Below are 25,978 nucleotides of genomic sequence, written 5' to 3' on the forward strand. Positions count from 1 at the left end.
TCACAGCACTGAGGCTGACAGAGCTCAGTGAGAAGGGTTTGGAAATAATCTCGGGCACAGGGTGAGGTTTATGGGGTGTCCTGTGCACTGCCAGGAGCTGCACTGATGTTACTTTTGGATGTCTTCCAACTCAGGACATTCTGCTTCTGTGATTCTGTGAGAATAAAACACAATAGAGGAAAACAAAATAAAATTTAAAAATACAAGAACAAGAAAATAAAACATATAATAAGAAAATAAAACCTATAATAAGAAAAATCAAAACCAAATCAAATCAGGCTCCTTCCTCCAAGCAGCCATATCATCATCCTTAATAAGATTTGCTCAAATACCGCAACTTTTGTTGAGCAACAAATCGGCGCCGGCCGCGCTGGCTCCGCCCCTCCCCTCCCCTCCCGCAGGCCGGGCCGGCGGCTCCGCACCCGCGCAGGGGCCGCTCCCGCCCGGGGCCGGGGCTGGGGCCGCTCTCGGTGTCGCTCCGCCCCGCCGGTGCCGGTGGCAGTGCCGGTGCCGCTCCGCCCGGTGCCGTTCCCGGTGCGGTTCCCGTTCCCGGTGCGGTTCCCGGTGCGGTTCCCGGTGCGGTTCCCGGTGCCGTTCCCGGTGCGGTTCCCGGTGCGGTTCCCGTTCCCGGTGCGGTTCCCGGTGCCGGTGCCGGCTCGGCCCGCGGGACGCGCGGAGCGGGCGGGGCGGAGGCGCAGGATGAGCGGGCGCCCCCCCGCGGCCGCCGGCGCAGCGCCCCCGCGCCATGGAGGGATTCCCCGCCCGCGGGTACGGCACCGGCGGCGCCGACAACCGGCCGCTCTTCGGGGAGACCTCGGCCAGGGTAAGGCACCCGCCGCCCGCGGCACCCCGCTGCCCCGAAACGCTCCCGGTAGTGCGAACCGCTCCGGGGGAAATGCGGCTGCGAGTCCCGTAGTGCCCCCTTCCCTCCGCACCCTGCCGGTGCGAATGCCCCCCGGTTATGGGGAAGCTCCTCCCGGCCGCCCCGGAGAGCGGCAGCTCGGCGCCCACCCTGCCCCCGGGCCGGGCACGGAGCGGCCCGCCCGAGCGACGAACCTGCCCGAATCCTGCCAACAGATTTAAAAATCCCTATGGAATAAGAAAGAATCCTCGGTCCCCCTCCAAACAGCGTCAGAAATCAGAAAGGCTGCACCCCAATGAAAAAATATTAAAGGAACTCCTCAAATTCTAAAAGAAGGAAAAGCTTTAATTTGGCGTAATTATAAACAAAACCCTGAATTAAAACAAAAACAACCATCTCCTAGTTAGTGCCCCAAAGCAAAAATAATCCATCAGCCCTAAACGAGCACCGCGCCAAATTTTTTAAAAAACCAAAAGATATCCCCAGAACGAAACCCTTCCAGCACGACCCCCTCCCCAAATAACTCACAAAACATTTCCCTCCCCTCTCCCCGCAAGGAAGTCAACTTTCAAATAATCCTCCCCAAAGCGACATCCCCCCAAAACTCCATCGGGAACTTGGGGCTCGGGGTCGGGAGCACCCTGGGAGGGCTTCGGGCACGGGCAGGGGTGACAGAGCCGCCGTGTCCCGCCCGGGTGTGCCCTGCGGAGCCCGGGCCGCTCCCGCCCCAGCTGGGGGCTGGGATGGGGATGGGGATGAGAAGGGGATGGGGATGGCGGGGCAGCGTTTGGTGCCTTCCTGGGCACTGATTTTCCTGCCGGGCTGGCGGAGCTGGCGGTGGCTCCTGGGCTGTGGCACGGCGGCTCCTCAGGTGTCAATCCCCGCAAGCCGCTCGGCTCCCGGCGCTGCTGCGGGGCTCTGCCGGCAGGGAGGGGGCTCCTGGGGCTGCCCGGCACCGGGATCCCTCGGGAATCACGGTACCTGGAGTGTCACATCACCAGGGGCTGTCCCCTGTTAGGAGGGGTTACACACTCGCGTGTGAACGGGGGGTGCAGGCTGAAACTGCCTGAGATTATTCAGAAGTGAATCAAATCCATCACTGCCCTCCCTGCAAGAACTTGGAACTGCTGCTACAATTATTATAATGTTTAATGAGAACAAAGTGATACCCAGCGGATTTTCGGGGGAAAATGGAATGATGTGGATGAGAAACACTCAAGAGAGAAATGCTCTCATTGTAGGACAGGCAGACCGCAGGGAGATGAACTCAGGGGGAACAGGTGCCCCACTGGCTGTGCTGCCCTGATGGGCACTGGAGGTTTTGGGGCACCTGGGTCAGGGATTTTGGGAAGCTCCCAGCACGGGGCACTCCTGGGGACTGGGATGTGCCACCCGAGCAGGGAGCCAGTCCTGGCACACAACTCCCAAACTTTCCAGCCCAGGTTAAGCCTTCGATGCCTGATCCCTTCCTTTTTCCAGCTACGCCTCTTCTCACAAAGGAGAGCGGTAAATAATAAATGCGGAGCGCTAATTTCAGTTCTGGGCTCTGGTGGGGATCCAGCGCCCTGCACTTCACTCCCTGCCCGTCTCCTGTGGCTGTTCTGGGACCTGTCAGATGGGCTCTCGCTGCTGTACCCGTGTCCCACAGACAGGGCATCATGTGCTGGCCCGGGGTCCTTTCCTCCCTGGTTCACTGGGGTTGCTCAGGAACGGATGCTGGTGAGGTCCCGAGCTGGAATGTTCTGGGTCAGAAGTGGAAAAGCCAAACTTTGCCTTTAAACGGGAGCAGCTCTGCCAGGGGGAGTGTCTGCCCCTGTCCCAGCTCTGCTTTTGGCTGATGGCTGATACTGGCAAACTGGGATCTTCTGCTTGGGCTGGGGCAACAAGGAGGAGCAGGGACAGTGCTCGTGCCCCAGGAAGCCCTGAGCCCAAAATTAGAAATTGGAAATGGATGTAGAGATGGGGATTCCCTCTTCCTGCCTTCCTGCGCTCTCCTGGTCCCCACGCTGGTGACTTTGAGGGCAAAGCCACTGTGTGGGGATGGCAGAGCTGGGCAGCAGCACCCACCCCCCTGCCCTGCCGTGGTCCAGCTGCCAGGCTGGCTCTCGTGTGTGATGCTGAGCAGGGACTGGGGCAAGGTGGTGCCCAGAAGTGGCTGCTGGGCAGAGGGAGTGCAGGAACACGGCCCCAGTGAGTGCCAGGCTCTGTGGAAGCAGCTGTGATTCCAGGGATGCAGTGAGGGGTGTGAGACAAGGCAAAGGCACAGCTGCACGGTGGCAAGGAGGGGACAGTGCCACGGGTGCAGCACCTCTCAGGAGAGAAGCTCAAAGCTGGGTTCCTCCATGGTGGGGGTGTTTGTGTGGTGGGAGTTAATTGGGAATTAATGTAGAAGCAGAAGGCAATGGAGAGGCTGAGCAGCTTGGGATGGGAATGATGAGCTTTTGAGGGCACACCAGGGTGTCCCCATGTCCTGCAGAGGGTGGGTGTCCAGCATGGCCCTGAGCACAGCCTGTTTGGCCTGCAGTTCCACCAGGCTGGGCCTGGCACTGCACTCAGGCTGCAGTGGCTGCTGACCATCTGGACTGGCTGATGTCAGGCACAAAAATGGCCTTTCTGTCACTCCTGCAGAGATGGCACCAGGTACCCACACTCCAGGGGACCTGCCCTTTCCATTCTCCTGGCCAAGCCTCCCTCAGGATCCCCGGGGCTCAGCCCACACGCTGCTGACCTGCAGGGTTCAGGGATGGGAGGTGCCGAGCTGGAATGGGGCAAGGAGCAAAGCTGCCCCTCTGTCACAGCCTGTGGAGGGAGAGCAGACACAGTCCCAGCCTAGCCTCAGTTTCCCTGCTGCTCCAAGTAACCTTGACCCAGATCCTCAAGAATCCTGGATTGCGCCCTCCTGCTTTGCCAGGATTTGACGCTTCCTGACCTCATGTCCCTTTCCAGAGGCAGATGGAGGGAGAGGAGACTGCACTGAGAGGCTCCCGGGGAGAACTCTGATGCCTCCAGCCCTGCAATCCCCTCCCCAGAGAAAAGGACAGGGCAGGAACCCTCCTGTTTCCAAATGCATCTTGTGCAACAGTGAAACATGGAATTCCTCTCCTGCCTGGCTGAATGGGGACCCCCATGGGGGCACTGCTGGGCTCTATCAGAAATTGGGGTGTGTGTGCAGTACCCTGGGCTGGTCCAGGTCACCTCAAGCTCTCAGTTTTGGTGTCCCTGCTGGGGTTTTCTGTCGTTTTCTCTAGCAGCTATTACAGTACATAGCAATGCTGGAGAAAAATCCTCCCTGAATCAGCTGTGCTGGTGGTGACCTGTAGGACCCAGGGCTGTCCACAGGCAGTTCCTGCATGCCCAGCAGTGTCTGCCTGGCCAGGCTGTGCTCTCAGACACAGTGTGGAGGTGAAAGGCTCCGTCATCCCCAATCCCTTTAGCCGTCTTGGCCTCTGCTTGAGTATTTTTAACCTTTTTGCTGTGCTAAGCTGCCTGGGGCTGAAGTGTCAGTGGGCACTGGGGAATGCAGCCTCTCACTGCTTTGCCAAGCCCAGGATTTCAGGATCAATGTCTCTAATCCCTGCATCCTGAAATACCTTCTTGTGCCAGCAGTGTGTTTTGAAAATTTGAGTGCCCACAGGTTTAAGCAGGGGAAGGGGCTGCCTTGGCCACAGGGAGTGGAGGCACTGCTGGCATCTGTACCCGATCCTGCTGGCCCTGGGAGGTCCCTCAGTCAGCAGGGTGAGATGAGAGGTCCCTTTGCTGGGGGATGCTCTCTCCCACACTGGAACTCAAGAGAGAAATGCTCCATGATCTCTGTCAGGTCTGACCCCCTTGTTTTCTCCTGCCAGTCCAGCCTGTCCTGGCACAATGGGTCTCAGTTAATGAGGAGCAGGCATGGCTGAGTTTCTGGATGGTGGCTGACTGTGTGTCCATCCCTCTGAGCTCTCTGCAGAGCTGGCTGTGCCCCTGTGCTCACCAGGTGAGCCCTGCAGGTTGGTGACCCACTGCTGGTTCTGCTCCCCGGTATTCCCTGCTGTCTCTCCTCCTGGCACAAGGGATCCAGTTGCTCCCCTCTTGCCACCCTGAATGGAGGAGCTGAGCCTGAATGCCAGCTCTGGTCCCACTCTGTAACATTGCCTCGGTGGGCTCAGCCAGGTCTGCAGGGCAAGGGCAGAACAGAAATGCCATCCTCTCCTGGTGCTGGAGTGGCTTTTGGGGTAAGGACCCTTCCATGTCCTGCCCAAAGTCAGCTTTGAGCTCTTTAATTATTTTAGGTGAGGAGGAGGAGTCCAGCTGAGCTGTCATGATGTTCTGCTGTCATGCAGCATTTCATGGTTGCACTTTTGAAGCTGCTTCTCTTGTTTGCCTGGGGTTACTTCTCCTGGTTCCTTTGTGGGGTCAGTGGTGGGTGTCCCATAGCTGGCTCTGAGGCTGCTGCCACATCACCAACTCTGTGTGTGGAAATGCCAGTGAGGAGAAAGGGTTTGTGCCTGGCTGGGGGGGACCTTGCCCAGGGGATGTTGGTGACAATTTCCTGTGGAGGGGAGGGAGTCACTTCTCACTGCTGCAACCACTGGGACCTCTGGGCTGCAGGAGCATCAGTGGTTTTGTTTCACTAAGAGGAGCTGGGGACTGATAGGAGAGGTTTTGGACTCTGCTTGCTGTGGCCCTGTCCCCTGGGGATGAGCACAACCAGGGCACAGCATCCACCTGTTCTGAACCACCTCAATGTGAGCTCCACAGCCTCGGGTAGGGCTGGTGGTGTCCCACAAATTCGTGATTTGCTGCTCCCTGCCTCCTCTTTGCTTTCTTCTGGTGCCCTGCTGCTGACATGTGTTACTTCTTCATGGCCTGGGACTTCTCCCTCTACAAATCCAAATTTTAGGAGGCAAGAACTGTGCAAGAGCAGGTGGAGGGATGCCTGTGTTGCCCAGTGAAAGCATTTGGGCAAAATGCTTTCACTGCTCAAATCCTTTCTCACTTTCCCTTCACCATACCTACTTAATGACTCTCAGTACACCTAATCAAAGTCTGGGGTGTTTTCTCTCTGCACATTTTTTTTGCTGTATCTGTATTAGCCTTTGATTTGAGCTGTCAGCCGTGTGGGGTATCACACCTGGCTGTGTGCATGTGGTGATACATGTTTATTCTCAGAGCAGCACCAGGGAGGAGGCAGTGTGCTGGCAGGGATTGGAATATTCTCCTTTTCCTTTGTTTTTTACTCCAGAAGGTTCATCAGTACAGGACCTTGCTGTGGGTGCTCCTGTGAGCCTGTGTCACACAGCCCAGTGTCACAGCCAGTGACACTGATGCCACTGGGGTGGCACTGATGCTGTCACTGAGGGATCTCTGTCCCAGGGGCAGAAAGTTGTGTCCTCCCAGTTGTTCTACACTGACCAGGAGCAGCAGAAAGCAGTGAGGGGGGATATCAGTCTGTCCAAGCAGAGCCACTGTGTCAGGGTGAAGCATTTGGGGTGTGGGCAACGCTTCACCTCCTTGCCAGCAGCCCACAAATTCCCACCTAAGACTCTATCAGTCTATTAATTCTCAGGCAGTGAAGCTAAAAAAAGCTTTTACTGACAACCTCCATCTGTGCACTCCCACTTTAAAAAATAATATTTAAATACAATTTGCACAACTGTAATAGATTTAGATGTAGCACAGAAGCCATTTGCAAATGAGCAAACCTGCTACATGAGGCCTTGACCAGTACAACCTCCCTGGGGTCCGTGGAGGGAGGGGAAACTTTCCTGTGTGGCAGAGCTGAGCAGGGAGCCTTGGTGTGCTGCAATAATGTGGATCCTGGCTGATGCTCTCAGTGCTGTTTATGCTCTGTTTTATATGGTTTGGTTTTTTTTTTTTTGTGGTTGTTTTTTTAAGTACACATAACACTCTTCTTTTTTTTTTCAGGACAGAATCATCAATCTAGTTGTTGGTGGCTTAACAACTTTGCTGCTTGTAGTAAGTATCTCCCATCCCACCCCATGTTGCATCTTCAAGTGACAGGGAGAAAACCAGAATTCCTCCCCAAAAATGGCTGGTGAAGCTTCCAATGACCAAAGAGGCTCTGATTTAGGGCAGGCAGTCATTTTGGGACATATCTGTCTTTTAAAACTCTTTGACAACAGGAGAAGGGGAATACATTTCTTTAAGAGCTGCAATAAAATCCCGAAGTTCTCTGGCAGATTGTCCATCCTGGCTGAACATGAGGCTGGGCGAGACAACAAAGCATTATGTGCCAGGAGAGCGTGTTTGCTTCTATTTCCTTCTATTTATGATTTATTGTCCCCTATTTATGGCTTATATAAGTCTTCCCAGAGTTTGTCCCTTTGTGTTGAGCTGTGCTTTCCCCATGCTTTAAAGACAAACCCAACACAGACACAACTGGAGACCATGAGTGTGGTCCGTGGGGGGATTGTTGGAGAGCTGGGGTGCAGGGAGGCTCTGGGGACAGGTGGGGACAGGGAGGTGCCAGCTGGTGGAACACTTGGCTGAAGGGCTGTGTCACAGAGATCTTTTATGAAAAATCCTTTCCTTAGGATTTTTCCTCCTGAGAAGCTGAGAGGCCTCAGGAACAAAATGTAAACAATGATTATCTGCTGCTGTAAAATGCAACGGATGGATCTGCGATTGGTCTCATGCAGTTGTTTCTAATTAATGGCCAATCACAGTGAGCTGGCTCCGACTCTCTGTCTGAGACACAAACCTTTGTTATTGATTCCTTCTTTTTCTATTCTTAGCCAGCCTTCTGATGAAATCCTTTCTTCTATTCTTTTAGTATAGTTATAATATAATATATATAATAAAATAATAAATCAAGCCTTCTGAAACATGGAGTCAGATCCTCGTCTCTTCCCTCATCCTCAAACCCCTACAAACAAAATCTCAGGGATGCTCCTACATGGGCAGCGTGCGCCCCTGGGCCTGAGGGCTTCAGGGCCACTTGCAGGGTGGTTTCTGGCAAGGAGCCAGCGTGGCAAAGCTTTTGGCAAAGTTTTTTTCCCACTCCTCTCAGTGTGCAGCTGTATCAAAGCAGTTTTCCTCCAGACTTGCACGTTTTCCTTCAGCTCCTCAGGGGTGGGAGGCAGAGGCCAGGGAGGGGTGTGCAGGTCAGGATGTGAGCGCTGCTCTGCTCCAGCCCTTGGGCTGAGCCTCTTCTCACTGCAGCTCTGGCCAGAGCGAAATCCTCATCTTTGTTTTCCTCCATACAGGTCACTCTAATCAGTGCTTTTGTCTTCCCACAACTACCTCCAAAACCTGTGAATGTATTTTTTGCTTTCTGCATCTCCTTGTGTTGCATTTCTGCTGGCATTCTTGTAAGTACCGCCACGTTTGCCGTGCTTTTGAGTCGACGGCTCTGAGTAAAATCTGCTTTACGTGGTGCTGCCTTCTTTTTTACACTCTCCTAGAAAAGCTTTCCTGCCTCCATAACATAAGCTGACAATGAGGGAGTGGCAGTGGGTTTTGTATTTACTGCAGAGTAAGTGTGTGAACTGAGCCAGCTCCTGCAGCCCAGCTGTGGTGCAAGACTTGTCATCTCTGTGGCGTTGCCAGTGCAGTCACAGAGTAGGAAACCAGGGAGCAGAGCCCTGAAATGGGAATGCAGAGATGGATTGTGCTGCAAAGACACCTGAAGTGGGATCAGCCCTGCACTTGCATTAGTCAGTGCCCCTTCAAACACAGGGGATGGGCTACAGGGGTAGGAAGCCACAGCAAGTGGGAGATGTTCCTCTACTCAACAACTGCAGAACTCCGAGGGAGCTGGTCCTGAGCACTGGCAAAGGGAGCTGGCAGGTCTGAGTTCACAGAATCACACAATGGTTTGGGTTGGAAGGAGCTATCAAAGACCCTGTAGTCCAACCCCACTTCCATGGGCAGGGACATTGGTGGCTCCTTCTTCTGCTGTAGTTTTCATACTTGGAGCATTCTCCTTCCTGCAGCTGTGTCCTGGAGCAGCCCTGAGCCCCTCACTGCTGGGAAGTTGCTCTGCAATCCCTGGCCAGTCTCAGGTTTTGATCCTACAGCTGGTGGCCACAACTCTGCCCAGAATAGACTGTGTTAGTGCAAAGCTGCTGTTTGTCCTCATCCACCAGGGTGAGCCAGCTCTGAGAGTTAAAGCCACCCACTCTCCCTCCCTCTCAGCAAAGCTGACCAGACAGCTCATGTCCTCAGGGCCTGTTTCACATACAGACACACACACTCAGTCCCTCTGGCCACGGGAAGCTGGATTGTTTTACAGGAAGGAAAAAAACCCCAAAACTAAATCACCAAAACCTGCAAGTTACCAATTCAGTTACCAAAGAAAGCTTCCTCAGAATACCTGTTTTTTTGGAATAACACAAACTCCTTTTCTCTTCTAGATCTACTGGTATCGACAAGGAGACCTGGAACCCAAATTTAGAAATCTAATTTACTACATATTGTTTTCTATTGTCATGTTATGTATATGTGCCAACCTGTACTTCCATGAAGTGGATAAATGAAGGACATTGGAATACTCAGCAATGATGCTGCTGTGTCAGAACTGCTTCCAGCTCAGCTCTCAGCTCCACTCGAGACATCCAAGTGAGAACCATCAGCCTGAGAGGAAAAAAGTGGGTTGTGCAAGGATAAATCAGTACATGATTTTCATGTAAATGTATATGTAATGTCCCTCTTGTTGGGGAGAATTATTGCCATAAGACGTGACATTCTGCTTTTTTTTGAAGAGCTACTGTTGCGCTTAATGAACATTCCAGTTGTACTGATGTTTCAGAATGGCACAAGCTTTTTCATTTTGGAAAAAAACTGCACTTTTTTTTTATTACTGTACAAATAAACTGCAGCACTGAAAGGATCTGTGGCAGTATAAATAAATGGCATCTTACAGTCAAGTAAGACAAATACTCTTTATTTTGTTGAAACTGAATATACAATTATTTCTGTTCCCTAGGCAACCATTTAAAACTACAACTTATTTTTCACATTAACAAAACCACAGACTGAAAAAGACCAACTCTTGATTATGAAGAGCTAATTACAGAAATAAATAAAATAATTTATACAAGTCTTTAGTTTCTATAGCTTTTTCTCTTGATTCCTAGCTAACAGGCTGCTGTTCAGCCTAGTGTCTGTTTCAAACAATGCAGGAATTAATTGGCCTTCTTTGCCTCGAGGCCCTATGTCCAGACTCTCACAGAGCTATTCCTCCAAGACTTTGCCACCTCCACACCACTCCCATTTACCAACTTGCTGCAGGAATCACATCTGGAGAGGTGGCTGGTAGTGTCAGGTAAACAGCAACAGAGACAAACGTTCCAACCTACTCACAACAATCTCCAAGAAATTCCCAGCTTGGTGGGGGAGGCTGGAGGTCCCAGTAGCTTCCCTTTCTCATAGCCCTTCCCTTTTTATTTAGCTTGCTGTAGTGATGAAAGAAAAAAAAAAAAAAAAAAACAAAAAACCCCCAAGATTTTCCACAAGTGATCTTTCTGAGCTCTGTCCATTGCCAGCAATGGACTCCTCAGGAACAAGCAGACCAGGCAAGTCCCATAAGCTTCTGCCTTCTTCCTATGCCACAGACATGTGAATGAGTCAGGTGAGATGGGAACACACACCACAGCTTCACCATGCTGCCCATGCTCCCTGAAGTCTCTGATGGAACTCACTCCTTCCTGAAATGTAACAGTCTCTTACTCCATGTGTTACAAGAGTCAGTAAGTGCAAAAATCCTCACCCATTCTTCATGAAACCTGTGCAAACTACTACTTGCTGTGGCACTAAGAGGCTCCAGTCCACAATCCTTGACTTCTGTCCAGTTTTCCACGTGTGCAGTTCAGCACATCAGTAACAAGTCAGATCAGAACTGACTGCATGGAGCTGAGCACTGTGAGCACTGCAACAGAGGCTCCTCAGCACACTGGAACACCCCAGTGAGACGTGGCACCTCAGTCCTCCCTCCTGGTGAGGGAAACAGCCTGAGCAGACAAAGTGCACCGCAGCCATTTCACACTGGAAGCTCCAGCTCAAAGAGACAGACTGTGACTGCTTTCTTTGGAGACGTGGCACAGGTTGTAACTAACTTCACAATGCAAACATGGTCAATAGGAAATGGACACCACTGCTGCTTCTCAGGGACAGCTCACTAAATCCTCAACATCCTTGGAATCTTCTGAGTCAGGACTGCCCAGCGATGAGCCAATAATGTGTGACCCATCTCCATGGTGCTGCAGGATAGGATCTGGCAAGGGACAAAAAGCATTAAAATTATTGCTGTGCCATTAAAACAAGATATAAAACACAAATTTAGGAGACAGGAAATGTAGCCTGGAATTCTAACCAATTGCAGGTAGTGTTGCTTGCTTAAACTGGGCAGGTTGCAATTTCTAGTTTCACAGGATCACAGAATAGCTGGGGTTGGAAGGGACCTCTGGAGATCCCCTAGTCCAACCCCCTGCTAAAGCTGGTTCAGCCAGAGCACTTTGCACAGGACTACATTATCCGGGTGGGTCTGAGTATCTTTAGAGAAGGTAAGTGATAACCAGTATGGATGGATATGGATGCAATGGTGTGACTCACATTTCCATCCATCAGGTATTGCACTATCATTGCTGACCCTCTGATGGCTCTACAGGAAGATGCTTCCTCTGGGGAGGAGTATTTGTAGGTTACTTGCAGTTTGATAGCACTGATATGTAAAATTATTTTAGAGAAAGCAAGAATCTATGAAGTGTTGTCTGCAGAGACTCAGAAGCTCTGTACACTGCTTTAATCACAGGGACTGTCATACCTGTGAGAGTTGTCAAGGGCAAGACTGATTCATTATCCATATCATCTGTTGCCTGGATAAAACCATGGGAAGAAGGAACAATAAGCACAGTCTCATCATCTATTGTAGGCTGATCAACTTGTTCTTCTATTGTTGGAGAACCCAGATCCTGCACAACAGAGAACAGACCATGAGAGTGTATTCATGGTAACATAAACAAAAACCTGCACTGCTCAGCCATATTCCACTCTGGATGAATTTTATCTCATTAAATTGAAATGTCATCACCTGAGATAGTTTATTTCAGCATTTACAGGGCATGTTATCTTAGTGCAGGCACCCAAAAACAAGATGAGAAGAATTTTACCCTGTTCAGCAATGTGGAGAGGAAGGGAGACACTCCAGGTGGTGCTTCCTTGCCAAGTCAAATATTTAAGTCTGTGAAGAGGAATAATTAGGCTTTTCCACTGCTTTCTGTCTAGATGTTCTGAGACTGAAGCACTACCACTGTAGCACTTACCTGCTCCACAAACCCAACAGCTTTACCTTAAGTTTCACAACTCCTGTGTCAAGTTTTAACTAACACTGAACACAGAGCTCAAAAGACCCCCTTCACTTGCTGTGCCTTGCTTGGTCTGTTACTGGCTGGAATTTGGCTCCAGACTTTTTTTGCAGAACCTAATGGTACCACAAGACTGGTAACACACTGATTCCATCCAGGTACAATTGTCAATACCCTCATTCTCTTCCAGTCCTGCCATTGCTGCTGCTCCTGCCTCTTCCCTGGCTCCTGTGGTACTGGAATGGCAGCAACACATCTGGTTGACTCAGTGTCAAAGCACACTCCTGGTTCCACAGATGCAGTGACAAGTCATCCCACACATCACTGCCAGAACCAGCAGAGATATCTGTATTCCAGTTTTTGTGTGCAACATGCATAAGGTATGTTCAAACTTCAGGAATCCCTGATGTAAAATGCTAGCAACTGCTGCTGACACAATAGAAGGTACCTGGATTTATCACTGAGGTTACAGCCCTCTGTGTTTAAGAAAATCCTGATGTTCCTCCACCTTGTTTTTTGTAGGAAAACTTGTTTCCCTGTGTAACTGCACAGTGTTTTTGCAAAGAGAGCTGTCTGAAAACCCCTCCCTTGATGCTGCTGGAGAGGAGGTGACAACCTGTGAACTGCACAAGGTCCCATGCACAAGGGCATGGTGTGCTTGACCTGCAGGAGCAGCTCTCAGCAGAGCACACAGCTCTGCCCACAGCAGCACTGCGCTGCAAGGCCTGAAACTGGGAAGAGGGGGCGTGAAAAACCAAAGAAGCCATTGTGGCAAATGGGCACCTTTCCCAGGCAGAAATAATAAAACCCTGCAGCATGACTGCCTGCCTCCCACTACCCACCCACAGTGACAATACAACCCTGGCAAGCTCATAAAAATAACACTGACTTAAAGAAAACAAAATGTAGGCATGTTTTTCTGGAGTAACTTTTCACTGAGAATTACTCACAGACAGTTCACTATTTCCTGGAATTTGAGTACACATGTCAAACTTGAATCTGACTTGAAGAGTAAAGCAAATTAGAATTACAAATTCAGTTTGTTTTTCTGTATAGGAAAAAAAAAAAGTTTAGTTTTACATTCTGCTATCCATGAGCAATTTGTACAAAGTTAAACTAGGAACTAGGTTAATATCAAAAGTTTATTAATTCTACCTCGAGAAGCTGAAGTTTTAAAAGAGAATAGAAAGCTGATGGCCTGCCTCAAATGTTGAAAACCTTATCACAATTATGTCAACCATGACACAGAAAGAGGAAAATGGAAGAATAATCCCCATCTTCTGATGTATTCAGGATTCAGATGCTTCTATAGTAGCAAACTTGAGATGTACAAAGATTCTCCCTTTTGTAAGAGCATAACAGATATGCACTGTCTATCAGAAGCTTCTTCAAAGACAAGGCCAAAGCATATTAATGGTGGATTTTCAAGGCTGACAAAGCAGAAATGCAGCTGCTGTAGAGAACAGTGTCCTAAAAAACAGCTAAGGATGTTTAATTCTAACTCATCTTTTCCCAGATTCCAAACCCCTAAAGCAAGAGGAATTTTGTACTAAAGAGTGTTATCTTCTTTTTAGCACCTCTGTTTTCTGTGACTTAGTCATTTTCATAATTCCAGCAACTGAAGGAAATTATCCAAATAGCTGTAATCATTTGGATAAACTCATTTCTGCATCTCAGGTGTTGGAGATGAACAAATCTGAGGCCAGAGAGAGAAGTAGCTTAATGTTTCAAATTCCCATTTAACAGATACTTGGCTGGAGCAGGATGTTTAACAGAAGTCCTCAAAACTGAAAAGTGAGGTACATCTTGAATTATTAGACTCATAAAGCAAAACCCAAATACTCTAGCTCTCCTCCCTTGCTCAATCCATCTATTGATGCAAGTGTGTTGGACAATTAACAGCCCAGTTTAAAGCAACAGCATCAAGCAGGAATCACCTGAAGGCACCTGTTCAGTGCCACCAATGCTGCACCATGCAGGAAAACCCTGAGTAGTGAAGCAACTCCACAGCTCCGTGCTCCAGATAAGTAAAATATAAGCCTTGGTACCAAATTAAATGCTGTTACTTTCATACTTGTAACACACTAATGAAGCTCAAGGATAGAGGATCTCAGCAAATAGTTGTAGAACTGTGATACAGAATCACAGAATTGTTTGGATGGGAAGGGACTTTGAAGATCACTCCAGGCCCAATCTAATCTAGCCTTGAACACTTCCAGAGATGAGGCAGCCCAGAGCTTCCCTGGGCAACCTGTTCCAGTGCCTCACCACTCTCACAGGAAAGAACTTTCTCCTAATGCCTATTTAAACTTACATTCTTTCAGTTTGAAGCCATTCCCCCTTGTCCTATCACTATACCTCTTATGAATAGTCTCTCTTCATCCTTCTCCCTTCAGCTACCAATATAAATGAAATCACTGAGATATTTCAGACCAATAGCTTAACATCAAGGCCAGATTCAATGAAATAGTTCTCCAGAATTGCAGAAATGGGGAAAACACCAAGTATCACGCCCTCCCTTACCTCAGTAACGTAAGTGCTGGGTAAGCCAGAGTGAGAATCCTCATTCTGTTTCAGGCTAGCATCAGCAATCTCCTCCTCTGTTCTTACCAGAACTCCATCCATCAGTTCTCTACTATTCCTGCTGCTAAATTTGGAAGCATCATCTTCGTTGTAGGCTGACTGCTCTTCGTCACTCAGCTTGGACTGATGGATATCATGTGGGAAAGTATTTGTTCCTAGGGTGTCTGGAGGATCTGTCAGGTCAGCTGAGTGAATGTCTGCATCCACAGCCAGGTCTGTCTGGGTGACAGAGGAGGAGATGTCTTCAGCAGCAACGGTGCGGATTATGACACTCGGCGTGTGGCACTGCACTGTGACGTTGTCACTTGTGTTTAACAAATGCTCTGGCTGTCAGCAGCATTTGCAAAAAAGAGACAAACAAAACCCCAAACAAGGTCAGAGACTTTCCTGTTACTATCTACAAATCTTTCAAGCAAATACAAGCAAAAAGATTCCAATTGCTAAAAAGATTCCAATTGCTAAGTGTAGTTTAGAGTTTCATATATACAGTATGTCAGCCCAGATCATCTGTTGGCCTCTCCTGTTCCTAAAGGATAACTTTTGTAGACTGAATGTGGTGTCATGTGTTCTTTAAGTCACATATAAAGTAAATAATAATATGAAGGAAACAACCATTCAGGTGAGGATCACTGTAGATTCAAAAGATCAGTGTTTTTCCACTGAATTTTTCATAATTTTGTGATTCAATCTCCAGTTTGCTTCTCCTTCCCTCCCTCCAGCAAAAAGCAATACTTGTCACTACTATCCAAGTATTATGGACCAGTATCTATTTGTGAGAGTAACTGAAAACATCACAAAACAAGACTTAGTTTTGCTGGGGATCAAGCCACTAAATGGAGACATTCTGTTCAGAGCTTGCTCACTAAGCTAAGTTCTGAAGCAACCTGAGATTGCTTTTTAAAACTAACACACGAACCTCCAAATTCTCAATCTTCAGGATTTTAAGCAAAGCGACATTGTTATGACTTAGGAACTGCTTTACAAGTTTAACAGGCATGTGCAGGGCCCTGCATTGCAATGTCCCCCTTCCCCCAGTGCCCCAAGGCCGGGCTGTCCCCACGAAGAGCTCTCACAGATAAGGCGTGAACGATGATCTGCTCCGGGGAGGCCGGAGCTGCCGCGGCCGTCAGGGTCATGGTGGGGCTCGTTGTCAGCGTTAAAGGCAGCCCTTGGCTCGAGCTCGTCTGCAGTAAGTAGGTACCCGGCGTCCCAGTCGGCTGGAGGTGGAAAGACTACAAAGACAACACAGGTTTAATACCCAAATGCAGTGCCCAGGACATGCTGGAGCGTTTTGGTTTACATGACCCAGCCTAACTCCCCTGGAAAATCACCACACCACACCAATCCAATGCCCTCTGCACTGACTGCTGCACTGCACTCAAAAGGCAGAAAATAACTCAGCTCTAGCCCTAGGCTACCAAGGCAAGTATGCAGGGCAGGAGCCCAGCAGGTCTGTAATATGCTGTACATCAGCAGGTAAAAAAGGAACAAATTCAGCTTATTTTGCATTGAGATGGAAGAGGAACTGCACTACAAATCACAGGACAATGCAACTGAGACAATCTTTACTTGCCGGGAGCTTTCTCTGGCTCCTTTATGTCAGATTCCAACAATGAAAAAAATCCAAGCACAAAGGAAAACTCTGTAGCATTGAAGCAAATTTAAAGCATTTAACTATAATTCACATCTTACTCGGCAGCCCTAATGGATTACACTTTCAGAAAAAAGTTTTAGAACTCTTCTTCTTTCTGCTTGAAAACCTTCCCTTTTTTTTTCCTTTTTGGAAATGCACACTTCTATAGTCTAAGAAGCAGCTGGGTTGAAAATAAAAAAAGAAAAAGCCACAGTAACAAACACCAGTCACTTACTGGAAGAATCTCAAATGTCTGTAGTGTTCCACTGTTCAGTGTTATTGTCTCAGAGTCAACAGTAGCAGCAGGGGAATCGGTTGAGGCTGCAAAAGGAAGGAAAAAAAAAAAAAAAGAAAAGGAAAGTATGTAAACCAGAATGTTCAGGCCTGTAGAGAGCATAACATACTATAATTAATACATGGCAGGGTACTGTTAATTCCCCTAAGAGGAAAAAGAAAACTGGCTGCAGTCCTAATGACAAGGTTGTCTAATTGGTACCCAAGATACAATTCTATTTAAAGACAGCATTCTACAATCCAAAAGAGCAAAAGAAAGTAAATATGGGTTTAGTACACAGAGATAAAAGCAGAAAATAAAGTTTCTGACATGATTTAATTACTTTTTGTAATGAGATTTGCAAGAGGTTCTAATGTAAGGATACCCTTTGATGTAATAATATCCTTTGGATCATGTACTGCTGGTTCTAAACCAGTGTCAGGCTCAATATTGTTGTGTTTCCCACAGTCCTCTTTTTCTTTTTTTGTATTTTTTAACCTTTTCTGCCCTCCACAATATGTCCACCCCTGATGAAAGTTCAGATGCTTCCCAGATATTTGCCTATCCTGTGTGTTATGACTGCAGTACAAAAGCTGTAAGTATTCTTACTACAACTATGTAATTATTTATGCAATTAGCTCCACTAATTCTAAAAGTAGTGAAGAGAAGCACTGGAAACAGTTGATGTAGGTATTTTAAGATCACCAGGTCCAAACAACTTGTACTCAAAACTTTATAATCATAATTACAATTTCTACTTACTCTTAAAAAAAAATCACAAGTTCCAGGAAGCTGAAACCAAATTAATACTCTGCCTGAGGTTTTCCAGTAATTTCCTAAATACCAAAAGGGGAAAAGATCTACAAGATGATAGCAGTGACCCAAGCACTGGAAACTTTGCCATCTCAGACTCCATGGCAGCAAAATACAGTAATTTTGGTCTCTTAAGATAAAAGCTCAATTTTGAAGCTATTATTGTTGTGGTGGCATGTTTAAGGTCTCCTGCTGCCGAGTTGCTGGTACTCAGTAGCAGAGAGCTGTAAACTGTGACCTGTCAGTCACCTAGCCAGTATATTCATAAAACCTCAGGAATTGCCCCTTTGAAACCTTGAACCTTCCACCAAATGCAGCTGGAAGTGGGTAATAGGTTCAGCTCCCATGGGACTGTGAAACACACAATACAAAATGCACTCTGATTACACAACCAGAAATTTTTCAGAAAAGCAGACTAAAATGGGGGAAAAGGCTTGTTAGGCAGACATGGGCAAGTGAAGTGACAAAACAACCATTACAGGATTCAATCCAGAGATGACTGAAGGTTCCAGGATCCCAGCCCATCTTTCCTGCTCATCAGCTTGGATCAAGCTTCAGTCAAAGTCTGAGACTACTGACATTACTATGACAGACAAAAAGTTCTTGGCTTGGTGTCATCTGTCATTCTAATTAGAAAATAAACCACAAAAAATGAAGCTAGCACTTAATAAATAGATTAAGATAGATTGACCTCCTAAAATTATAAACAGAAAATGGTCTGCCAAATGCCTATTGAGGCATAGTCTGAAGAATCAGTTTGTAGACTGATCAGCTTAGCTCAGAGCAGGGCTATGGGTCCAATCCCTGTATGGGCCACTCATTTAAGAGCTGGGACTCCATGATCCATGTGGATCCTTTCCAATCCAGAATATTCTGTAACTAATCTGGTAATCAGCAAAACCAAAGCACTAAATTTTCCTAATAAAATTTACAAATGACAAATGGTGCAAAATAATATACAGTGCAGACTGCATGTGACTGGAGTTACTTAATAAGATTAGTTACAAAATCAAGCAGTAAGAACTACACTCAGAGCAGATCTGGTAATCAATGTTAGATAATGAGCAAAGTTCATCCTTACGAGCATGGGAAGCATCAACTTAAAAAAAAATACAGTGGTTTAGCAGAACACTGGCTGTTGGTGTGACTTAGCAGCTAACATTTCCCAGAGTGTTTGTGACTAGAAATAATTGCATAATAAAGGACTAGGAAAACACACTTACACCTTCCCTTCAGTGCCCTGTGTCAGAACTTAGGGCCAGCAGTCTATGTAACTTGCAAAAGGAGAACTTTTACATAATGCTCACTGCTGTGTGCAAGAGTGACCAGAAACAACTTAAGGAATAAACAAACACACTCTATCTTCATAAAGAGGTTTGTGCACTGAAGGCTTTTCAGAGAACAGGTTATGTGGCAAACTCCTGCATGCACACACACAAACAGACACCTACAACACCTGTCCAGTGCTCCAGTTGTAGCTTCTTGGAACTACAGTCACAGCAATACCTACATTTGCCTAACAAAGTTAGAAACAGGTAAACAGAACACAGAAATGTTTCATCTGAAGTTATGCCATGACTTAGGGAAAATGAATACAACTCCCGAAGACAGGCTCACTCCTCCACCACCTCAGCAGAAGCAATTTGCAGGCTCTGTGTGAGTGGTTTGTTGCAGTACTTACAGACATGGGTGATCTGCACGGGGATCTGCAGAGCTGCCATGGGGCTGGGGGCGCTGCCCGTGCTCTCCTCCAAGCGAGCCACGCGGATCTGCACGTGCTGCACCCCCGAGCTGGAGTTACTGCTTGCTAAGCCACTGCCACACTTGTTCTCTGCAAGCTGGTGCCCTGGATTGTTTTTTTGGTTCTCGTGGAGCTGTTTAAGACCCTTTATCAGCACTGAGAGAAAAAACACCCATGCTAAAGCAGGTTGAACAAGCACATTTGAAATGCTGCAATTGGTGATTTACCCAAGATGAAAAGAGCAAACAAAATCCTACAGAATCTGGAACTTAAACGATCTCCAGAGATACAGAAACTAGAAATTTAGCACATACGTAGACCCTTTATAGCCAACTACAGCAGTGAACTAGATTTCCTCATGGAACCCAGGTACTTCATGATGCTTGGGGGGAAAAAAGAACATATAGCCCATAAAATTTTGGAACTCTCTAAAATGATGCATGATATATCCCCAAGCTACAATCAAGTGCAAGTATCACTAGCTGTGTAATGCTGCTACCAGAAGTAAATCCTCCAATCTTCTACAACATGGAAGCAGATTTGTTCAAGAGCTTGACAGAAATGCCACTGAAAATGGGGAGCAAGAGAGAATGAATCCCACAGTGGTTATATCACAATTCTTCACCTGTGCTTGAGGAGGCCCACTGCTCCCATAGAACCACCCACCCTTCTTCTCTGTAATTGCTTTGGGAACAGCTGATTTAACAGCAGGTCACAAAACCTGAGGCCTCAGCTTGTCTAGAATTCATTACAGCAAACTGCCTAACATCTCCCCTTTGTCAGGGGAAAGAGAGCAGAGCCTGTTGATTCAGTGCTGCATTTATCTATGAGTTATTTGCTGCAACAACTGCCTATTAATGTGTGGTAACCTCCCAGCTGCAGCCTTGAGGCAGGGCTAATACATAACCACACTGTCAACCACAGCACAAGTGTGCATTAAATTACATCCTTCATTAATTATGACATGACTAATCTGAATTTTTTCCACTCCCCAAGTAAGACAAAGGGAGGTCTGAAGGTCACAAACAACCCTTTGGCTTAGGCACTAGTTTCTTCAAGCCAGAATGGGAAAATGGTATGAAATGTATTTGGGGGAGCTTTATACTCCTGCCCTCCTCTCATTGTAGCTAGTAGTAGATCTACTTTCTGTCTACAGCTAAGGTTCAGCACCTGACAGAGATTACATTTTAACATCATAAAGGCAACACATCTAAGCTGAGGCCATAGTTAGGCTGCACATACCATATCCTCTTCCACCTGAAGAGGTCACTGCCCTCCATAACAAAGATCAGCATCATCTGAGATCTGCCAGCTGAGCTGCTGAGATATATACTCTCACTTTAGCCAAACTGAGAAGGGATGGCAAAGTCTGTCTAGCTGAACATATCAGCTTGGCCTGTTAGACTGAAACACTTAAGGATTGCTTGTAGGAGCAATTCAGCCAGCAGATCTAAGGGGCCAGTAAGTTCCAGCAAAGGAGCAATGTGCTCTCTGGCCAGCAATGCTGTAAGCAGACAACAAAACGCAGCCTTATTCCTGTGACATATGTGAAAGAAGCTTTCAGAAGGGAAGTGTGCAAGCAGTACATTACCAGGGAATGAAACATCTTTGTGGTTTGCAATCTGTCTTTTAATGGTCCACCATTTACTCCGGAGCCACTGTGGGGAGCGGACACTACTCCATCCCTCAGCCAGCAAGTCCCAATTGATGTCATTCTCATCAGAAACTTCAAGTTCCGCTATCCTGGCAGGACACAGACAAGAGGGAGCTGTCAGAAAGGGCCCCCCGGGGCAGCAGGGGTGCCGCACGCGTCCGGCCGTGTCACACGTAACAGCGCAGAACGACATGCTAGTGACCAGCCCCAGGAATCGACACAGGCTTCCAAGGCTCCACGCTGCCAGAGGTCAAGCAGAATCATCAACAACAGAAGATGGACTAGACCTGTTAGATGATCCAGTCCATCTCCTTGTCATGCAGGATTATTCTCCTTATTTACTTCTACATTAGGTCTTAGATCGGATTATCGTGAAGCATTCCAAGTGGTGGCGCTTGCATCTTTTCTTTTTGAAAAAAAACATTCCCCAAACACATCTCCAAGGCAGGAAATACTTCCTGAGATTCACTCTGAACATTCATTTAATTAATTTCATGTTATGATATTTACTTGTTTTCTTCTAAGCAACAACCATCCGTCCTTAACACATATTTTTGCCTTCTCTCAGATGCTTCTTAGCCAAAGTAGATGAAGTAAACTACAGCAATAAACACTTCCTCATGAATCAATCCCACCAGGCTCTCCAGATAAGGGACAGTCTTCTCTACCAGAATCTGTTTGAAATCACTAAAAATCTCTGAATTGCCCTTATCTGTTCATAGAGCATATGAAAGAGAGGTGAATAGCGAGGGGAAAATAATTTTGTGGAAGTTAAGAAAAGTCCTCTTCACAAATAAGGCAAGAGCACTCTTGCTAGCTAAAGAAAGAAAAAAGCAAAAATGAAAAAAAAACCTACCAAAACCAACCCTGTAGGATAAATAAAAGATATCTGGACAGACCAAACCAGAAAAATTAAGAAATATACCCAGCACATTCTGAAATGTGGAATCAGGCTCCTCATTTTGAGTTTATGTCAAACAGCTTCAGTAAATTTGTTAATACTACTTTGTTTAAGCAATCCTTAAATTCCCTGGATGCCCTGGCTTTTTATTCCCACCCAACCCACAAAAATCCACTGGCTAAAAAGCTTGAGTTAAAGGCATTCAAAATGGGAGGAGGACTGGAGAGAGCAAAAGATTTCCAAAGTCACTACCAGGCTGCCAGTTCAAATAGTCAGAGATGCTGATATCCAATCAGTGTTTGTTGGCCTACATGAAATTAATTTGCAGTCTCAGTTTAGCTCTTTGTAGACAAGATGTCCACATCACAGAAACCACCACCACACTTGACCCTTGTTGGTCATCTCAGCAGAGAGGCCAAGGACTGAACGGGCAGGGAGACTGAGCTACCCTCCAGTTAAGGGTTAAAGCGCATCGGTGGGGCAACGTGTGGGAAGCTTGCACGGTTTGCTGCCTGTGCTGTACCTTTTCTGTGGAATAAAGAAGACTTCAGTCTCCAGGGTTTTCAATCTGACACCTTTCACGAACACTAACATTCACTAAAAAAACAAAAAACAAAAAATATGTTCAATAATAAATCTCTGGGAACTGTAAACACAGCAGTGATTTTTGGAAGGTTCTAGAATTTTCAGTGTCTAGGAAACCAGCAAAATGGACCCCAATGGAATCCTGCTAGCAACACATATTACAAACCTTTAAAAGTAACTAAAATAACAAACCTCAAGATCAGATTTATTTCATCCTCCTTGGTCCACTCGGTGCCTCCACTTTGTTTCCAGTTGAGATAGTTGAGCCATTTAGAGCGGCACTGCTTCTCCGAGCGCGTCCCGACCCGCTCTGCCACCGCAGCCCAGGACACACCTTGGGTGACAATGTCACCTGGCTCTGTGCTTGTCAGCTCGTGCACCACCTCTGCCAGTCTCTTCTCTTCTTTCTCTGTCCACTTTCCTGAAAGACAGAAGCCCTCCACCTTAACCAGCAGCACAGACCCCCTATTCTGATCCATAACTGCCATGTCCAACACCTTATTCCAGATGCAAATATTAACTTGTGAAGAAGATGCAACTGTTCTTAATTACTAATAATTTATATTATATCCATTCTTGATCAGCAAATCAACAATTCCATTGTTCTGCTGCCAAATTTCTCCTTTTTCTTCCTCTCAGAAGAATAAGGCCACAGATGAATAAAGCCACACAGAGCTTGTCCAAAGAGTGACCAGAGCAAACTGATCCAAGCTATCTGAACTGTATTAGCTGGAGTGAATTAACCATGCAACAATTATTCACATGAGGTCTGGCTGAATTTTCCTTTACACGTGAATATATACATTACAAAATAAACAGGACTTTACTCCTGAAATGCATCTGTCTCTCTCTTGACACCAAACGCAGTGTAACTCTATAACCATTAATCACAAGAGACAGAATTTTAACCAGAATATCCATTTCTGACACCAGCATTTACCTCACCTGTGTTGCAGGTATCCTTCATCAGCCTACATCGATCCTTTACAGATGAAGCACTTCTCCCCAGGGCAGCTCCTATTGTGGCCCAATCATTACCATGCTTTACTCTCAGCCTACAGAGAAACATGCTCATTAGCACTACATCCAGTTAGGAAATTACCAAAATAGCAAATATTTGCTAATAAAAACAGGATGAACATGCAGTTTACAGGCTTAAAGAAAGAATGGGGAAATCACTTTGCTACTTTACTATTACTATTTTCTGCTACTTTTCCCTATGTCTTTCTAGAGCCTTTTGGACCAGCTGAGTCACAAGATATATTTGAAATGCATATTATCAATCAAGATACATATAAAATGCATAGATACTATACATATAAAATGCATAGTATCTGTCTTGCAGGAAGATTGTGAGGCTTAATGAATGTGTTAAACACAATATGAATGTTTAGATAAACAGCTAATTTCCATTCTATACAGGTTCCTCAATGATTTTCAGGTGATGTAGATAGCACTTGAGACATTTCAGTAATGCCCAATAAAAACCCAGGCATCCTACAATTTAAATTAAGCAAAACACTGCATAATCATGTTCATCATTTTAGCAATCATTTTTCTCCTTCACATGACAGCAGGTTGCTTAAAATGTTGATCCATGTGTAGTTCTGACACATCTGGAACCCCAAGCACCTTGTGAACAACACAAAGCAGCTCAATTGGTCCAAACAGTTCCATCAATGGAATGCAATATACTCCTTTCCTCCTTTCAGCCCAACAGTTTCTTCCAACTGCTCAACCCTGGAAATGTGCAGGAGGAGATAAAGTCTGCAGCCCCATCTCCTTGATCTATTAGGTTCACACTCAAAATTAGGCTTTTTGAGCTGATAATTTATATATATCTGTAATACTTCCTAGGGGAGATCCTACTCTTGACCTGACACTTCCTTTAGGAATAACCTTTGCTCGAATTTCATAAAGAAAAGGAACTTCTGTTTCTCATAACCACAAATATTGACTGTGCTTGCAAAAATAGGAGACTTTCCTAGTTACAACAGAAGCATTGCTTTAGAACTTTGTTGCATATTTTTAGGTCCGGAACGCACATTAGAAAAAAAATTTAAAGGAATCCAAATGTAATTTCATTTTTCTTTAGACAGTAACCACTACTTTTGGGTAGTGTTGGAGCAGCCAAATTTATTTGTAACTTTTCAGTGATTTAATATAAGGAAACCCTTAAAAATGGATTAGGCTACTAAATATAAACAAGGAAGAGTGATCTTGTTCATAAGATAACTTACTCTTTAAGCTTTTCAATTTCCTCAGGAGTATACCTAAGCAACAGGTAAATAAAAAGACATTATTTTAAACAGAAAGCATACAGTATAAATATCATTATTTTACTAACCACACAGCACACATTTAGGTACAAGAAGAGATTAAGGAATTTCAGCTGTAAGATACAATCTGACTGAATATTCAGAAGAATGTGAGGAACAAATGTAATTTTCTACATTAGTGCATTTCTAAGGTTAACTGGTAAAGGATCCCTCTCATTTGTCAGAAAAATTCCTCATTCTCTGTGATCTTACTCCTATGAACAGAATTAGAATTTTCTGCATTAGTCTTTCAAATAAATAGCTTCTTCCTTACAGTCCCAGTTCACCATCACCATAAAGCTGACTTTCTATCAAAAGAGTATATCAGCACTGCGAAGATGTTTTTAATTTTCAACTACTTTCAAAAACGAAAATTTAAAATCCTATCTGGATAGCACCAGATCACGCTTTGAAAATGGCAAGCAAGGGCATAAGGGGTGAAGATCAATTATTTCCAGGTCACAGCCCTAGAAAAAGTTATATCTCAGCAGATCCATCCCTGTGTCCAAGTCCTGTCATCATATCAGAATCTGTTATTCACCTTTGTTTTGGGTTGTTTGTTTGTCTGTTCTTTAAAGCTGTCATTGATACCATCAATAGAACACAACTATTGCCAAGGATGATCTCTCAGAATTGAGCAGAGGTGACATATTAGCAAGATCTAGGTCTGTTTGGCTACATTTTTCTGTCTCACATAGAACATGTCAAGCATAAATACATGACCCTAGTCATACCAATAAAACCATGCAGCATTAGAGGGTTTCATACTTTCCAACATGGTTTCTGTCATCATACATGCGCAGAACTCTTCTATAGACAGCAAAGAGAGGCCGATTCAGACCCCAAGCTATTGTCCTGTAGAAATCTTTTCTTTCATCTTTTGACATTTCAAATATAATTTCAGTGGCATCTTTTATTCCACGGGCCTAGAACAAAGCATTTAAAAAAAAAAAAAACAAACAAAAACAAAAACCACAAACAAAACACCTTAGATAAAAGTCTCCTAGGAATCAAGAAGTAGAACACAAGAACTGAAGCCATTATGCAACTTTCTGTGTATCACAAATACTACAGTCCAAAAGTAAAACTGAGTATTTATGGATTAGCTCCCTTAAATACAAACCCTTGAACACTAGGTTTTGTTGTTTTGGTTTTTTCACTTTGGAGTCCAGGGAGACATATTCTAACACCTATCCACATATAATTAAAAAAAATTGTTCAATGTATATTTTAAGATCAAAAATTGAACCATCATATAGAACATGATGGAATATGTGCTGTGGTGGAATTAGTCTGGGGCCATACAAG

The 25,978-nt window shown here is 45.9% G+C and overlaps 2 protein-coding genes across 6 annotated transcripts in view; one reads left to right on the top strand and one right to left on the bottom strand.

Annotated features, from left to right (window-relative positions):
• Positions 1-733: 733 nt before the first annotated feature.
• TMEM243 (transmembrane protein 243) lies at positions 734-9,732 on the top strand. Its single transcript, XM_063153773.1, has 4 exons — positions 734-823; positions 6,770-6,820; positions 8,071-8,175; positions 9,220-9,732. Exons 1-4 carry the CDS (start codon positions 746-748, stop codon positions 9,340-9,342), a joined length of 357 nt encoding a protein of 118 aa, XP_063009843.1. The 5' UTR covers positions 734-745; the 3' UTR covers positions 9,343-9,732.
• A 1-nt stretch (position 9,733) lies between these two features.
• Positions 9,734-25,978, bottom strand: part of DMTF1 (cyclin D binding myb like transcription factor 1) — a 28,860-nt gene continuing 12,615 nt past the window's right edge. Inside the window, exons 7-17 of one of the 5 annotated variants that reach the window (XM_063153770.1) lie at positions 25,439-25,596; positions 24,593-24,625; positions 23,298-23,407; positions 22,545-22,773; positions 20,804-20,955; positions 19,153-19,368; positions 16,620-16,705; positions 15,825-15,983; positions 14,692-15,078; positions 11,628-11,775; positions 9,734-11,078 (exon numbers count right to left, since the gene is read on the bottom strand). In XM_063153770.1, coding sequence (XP_063009840.1) covers positions 10,969-11,078; positions 11,628-11,775; positions 14,692-15,078; positions 15,825-15,983; positions 16,620-16,705; positions 19,153-19,368; positions 20,804-20,955; positions 22,545-22,773; positions 23,298-23,407; positions 24,593-24,625; positions 25,439-25,596 — 1,788 coding nt within the window. In that variant the 3' untranslated portion in view covers positions 9,734-10,968. Of the gene's footprint in view, positions 11,079-11,627; positions 15,079-15,824; positions 15,984-16,619; positions 16,706-19,152; positions 19,369-20,803; positions 20,956-22,544; positions 22,774-23,297; positions 23,408-24,592; positions 24,626-25,438; positions 25,597-25,978 lie in introns of those variants that run through there. The other 4 variants (XR_010027489.1, XM_063153771.1, XM_063153772.1 and 1 more) reach the window with 4 other exon arrangements.

This window comes from Melospiza melodia, chromosome 4 (assembly GCF_035770615.1).
Source record: "Melospiza melodia melodia isolate bMelMel2 chromosome 4, bMelMel2.pri, whole genome shotgun sequence".
Classification (NCBI taxonomy): domain Eukaryota; kingdom Metazoa; phylum Chordata; class Aves; order Passeriformes; family Passerellidae; genus Melospiza; species Melospiza melodia.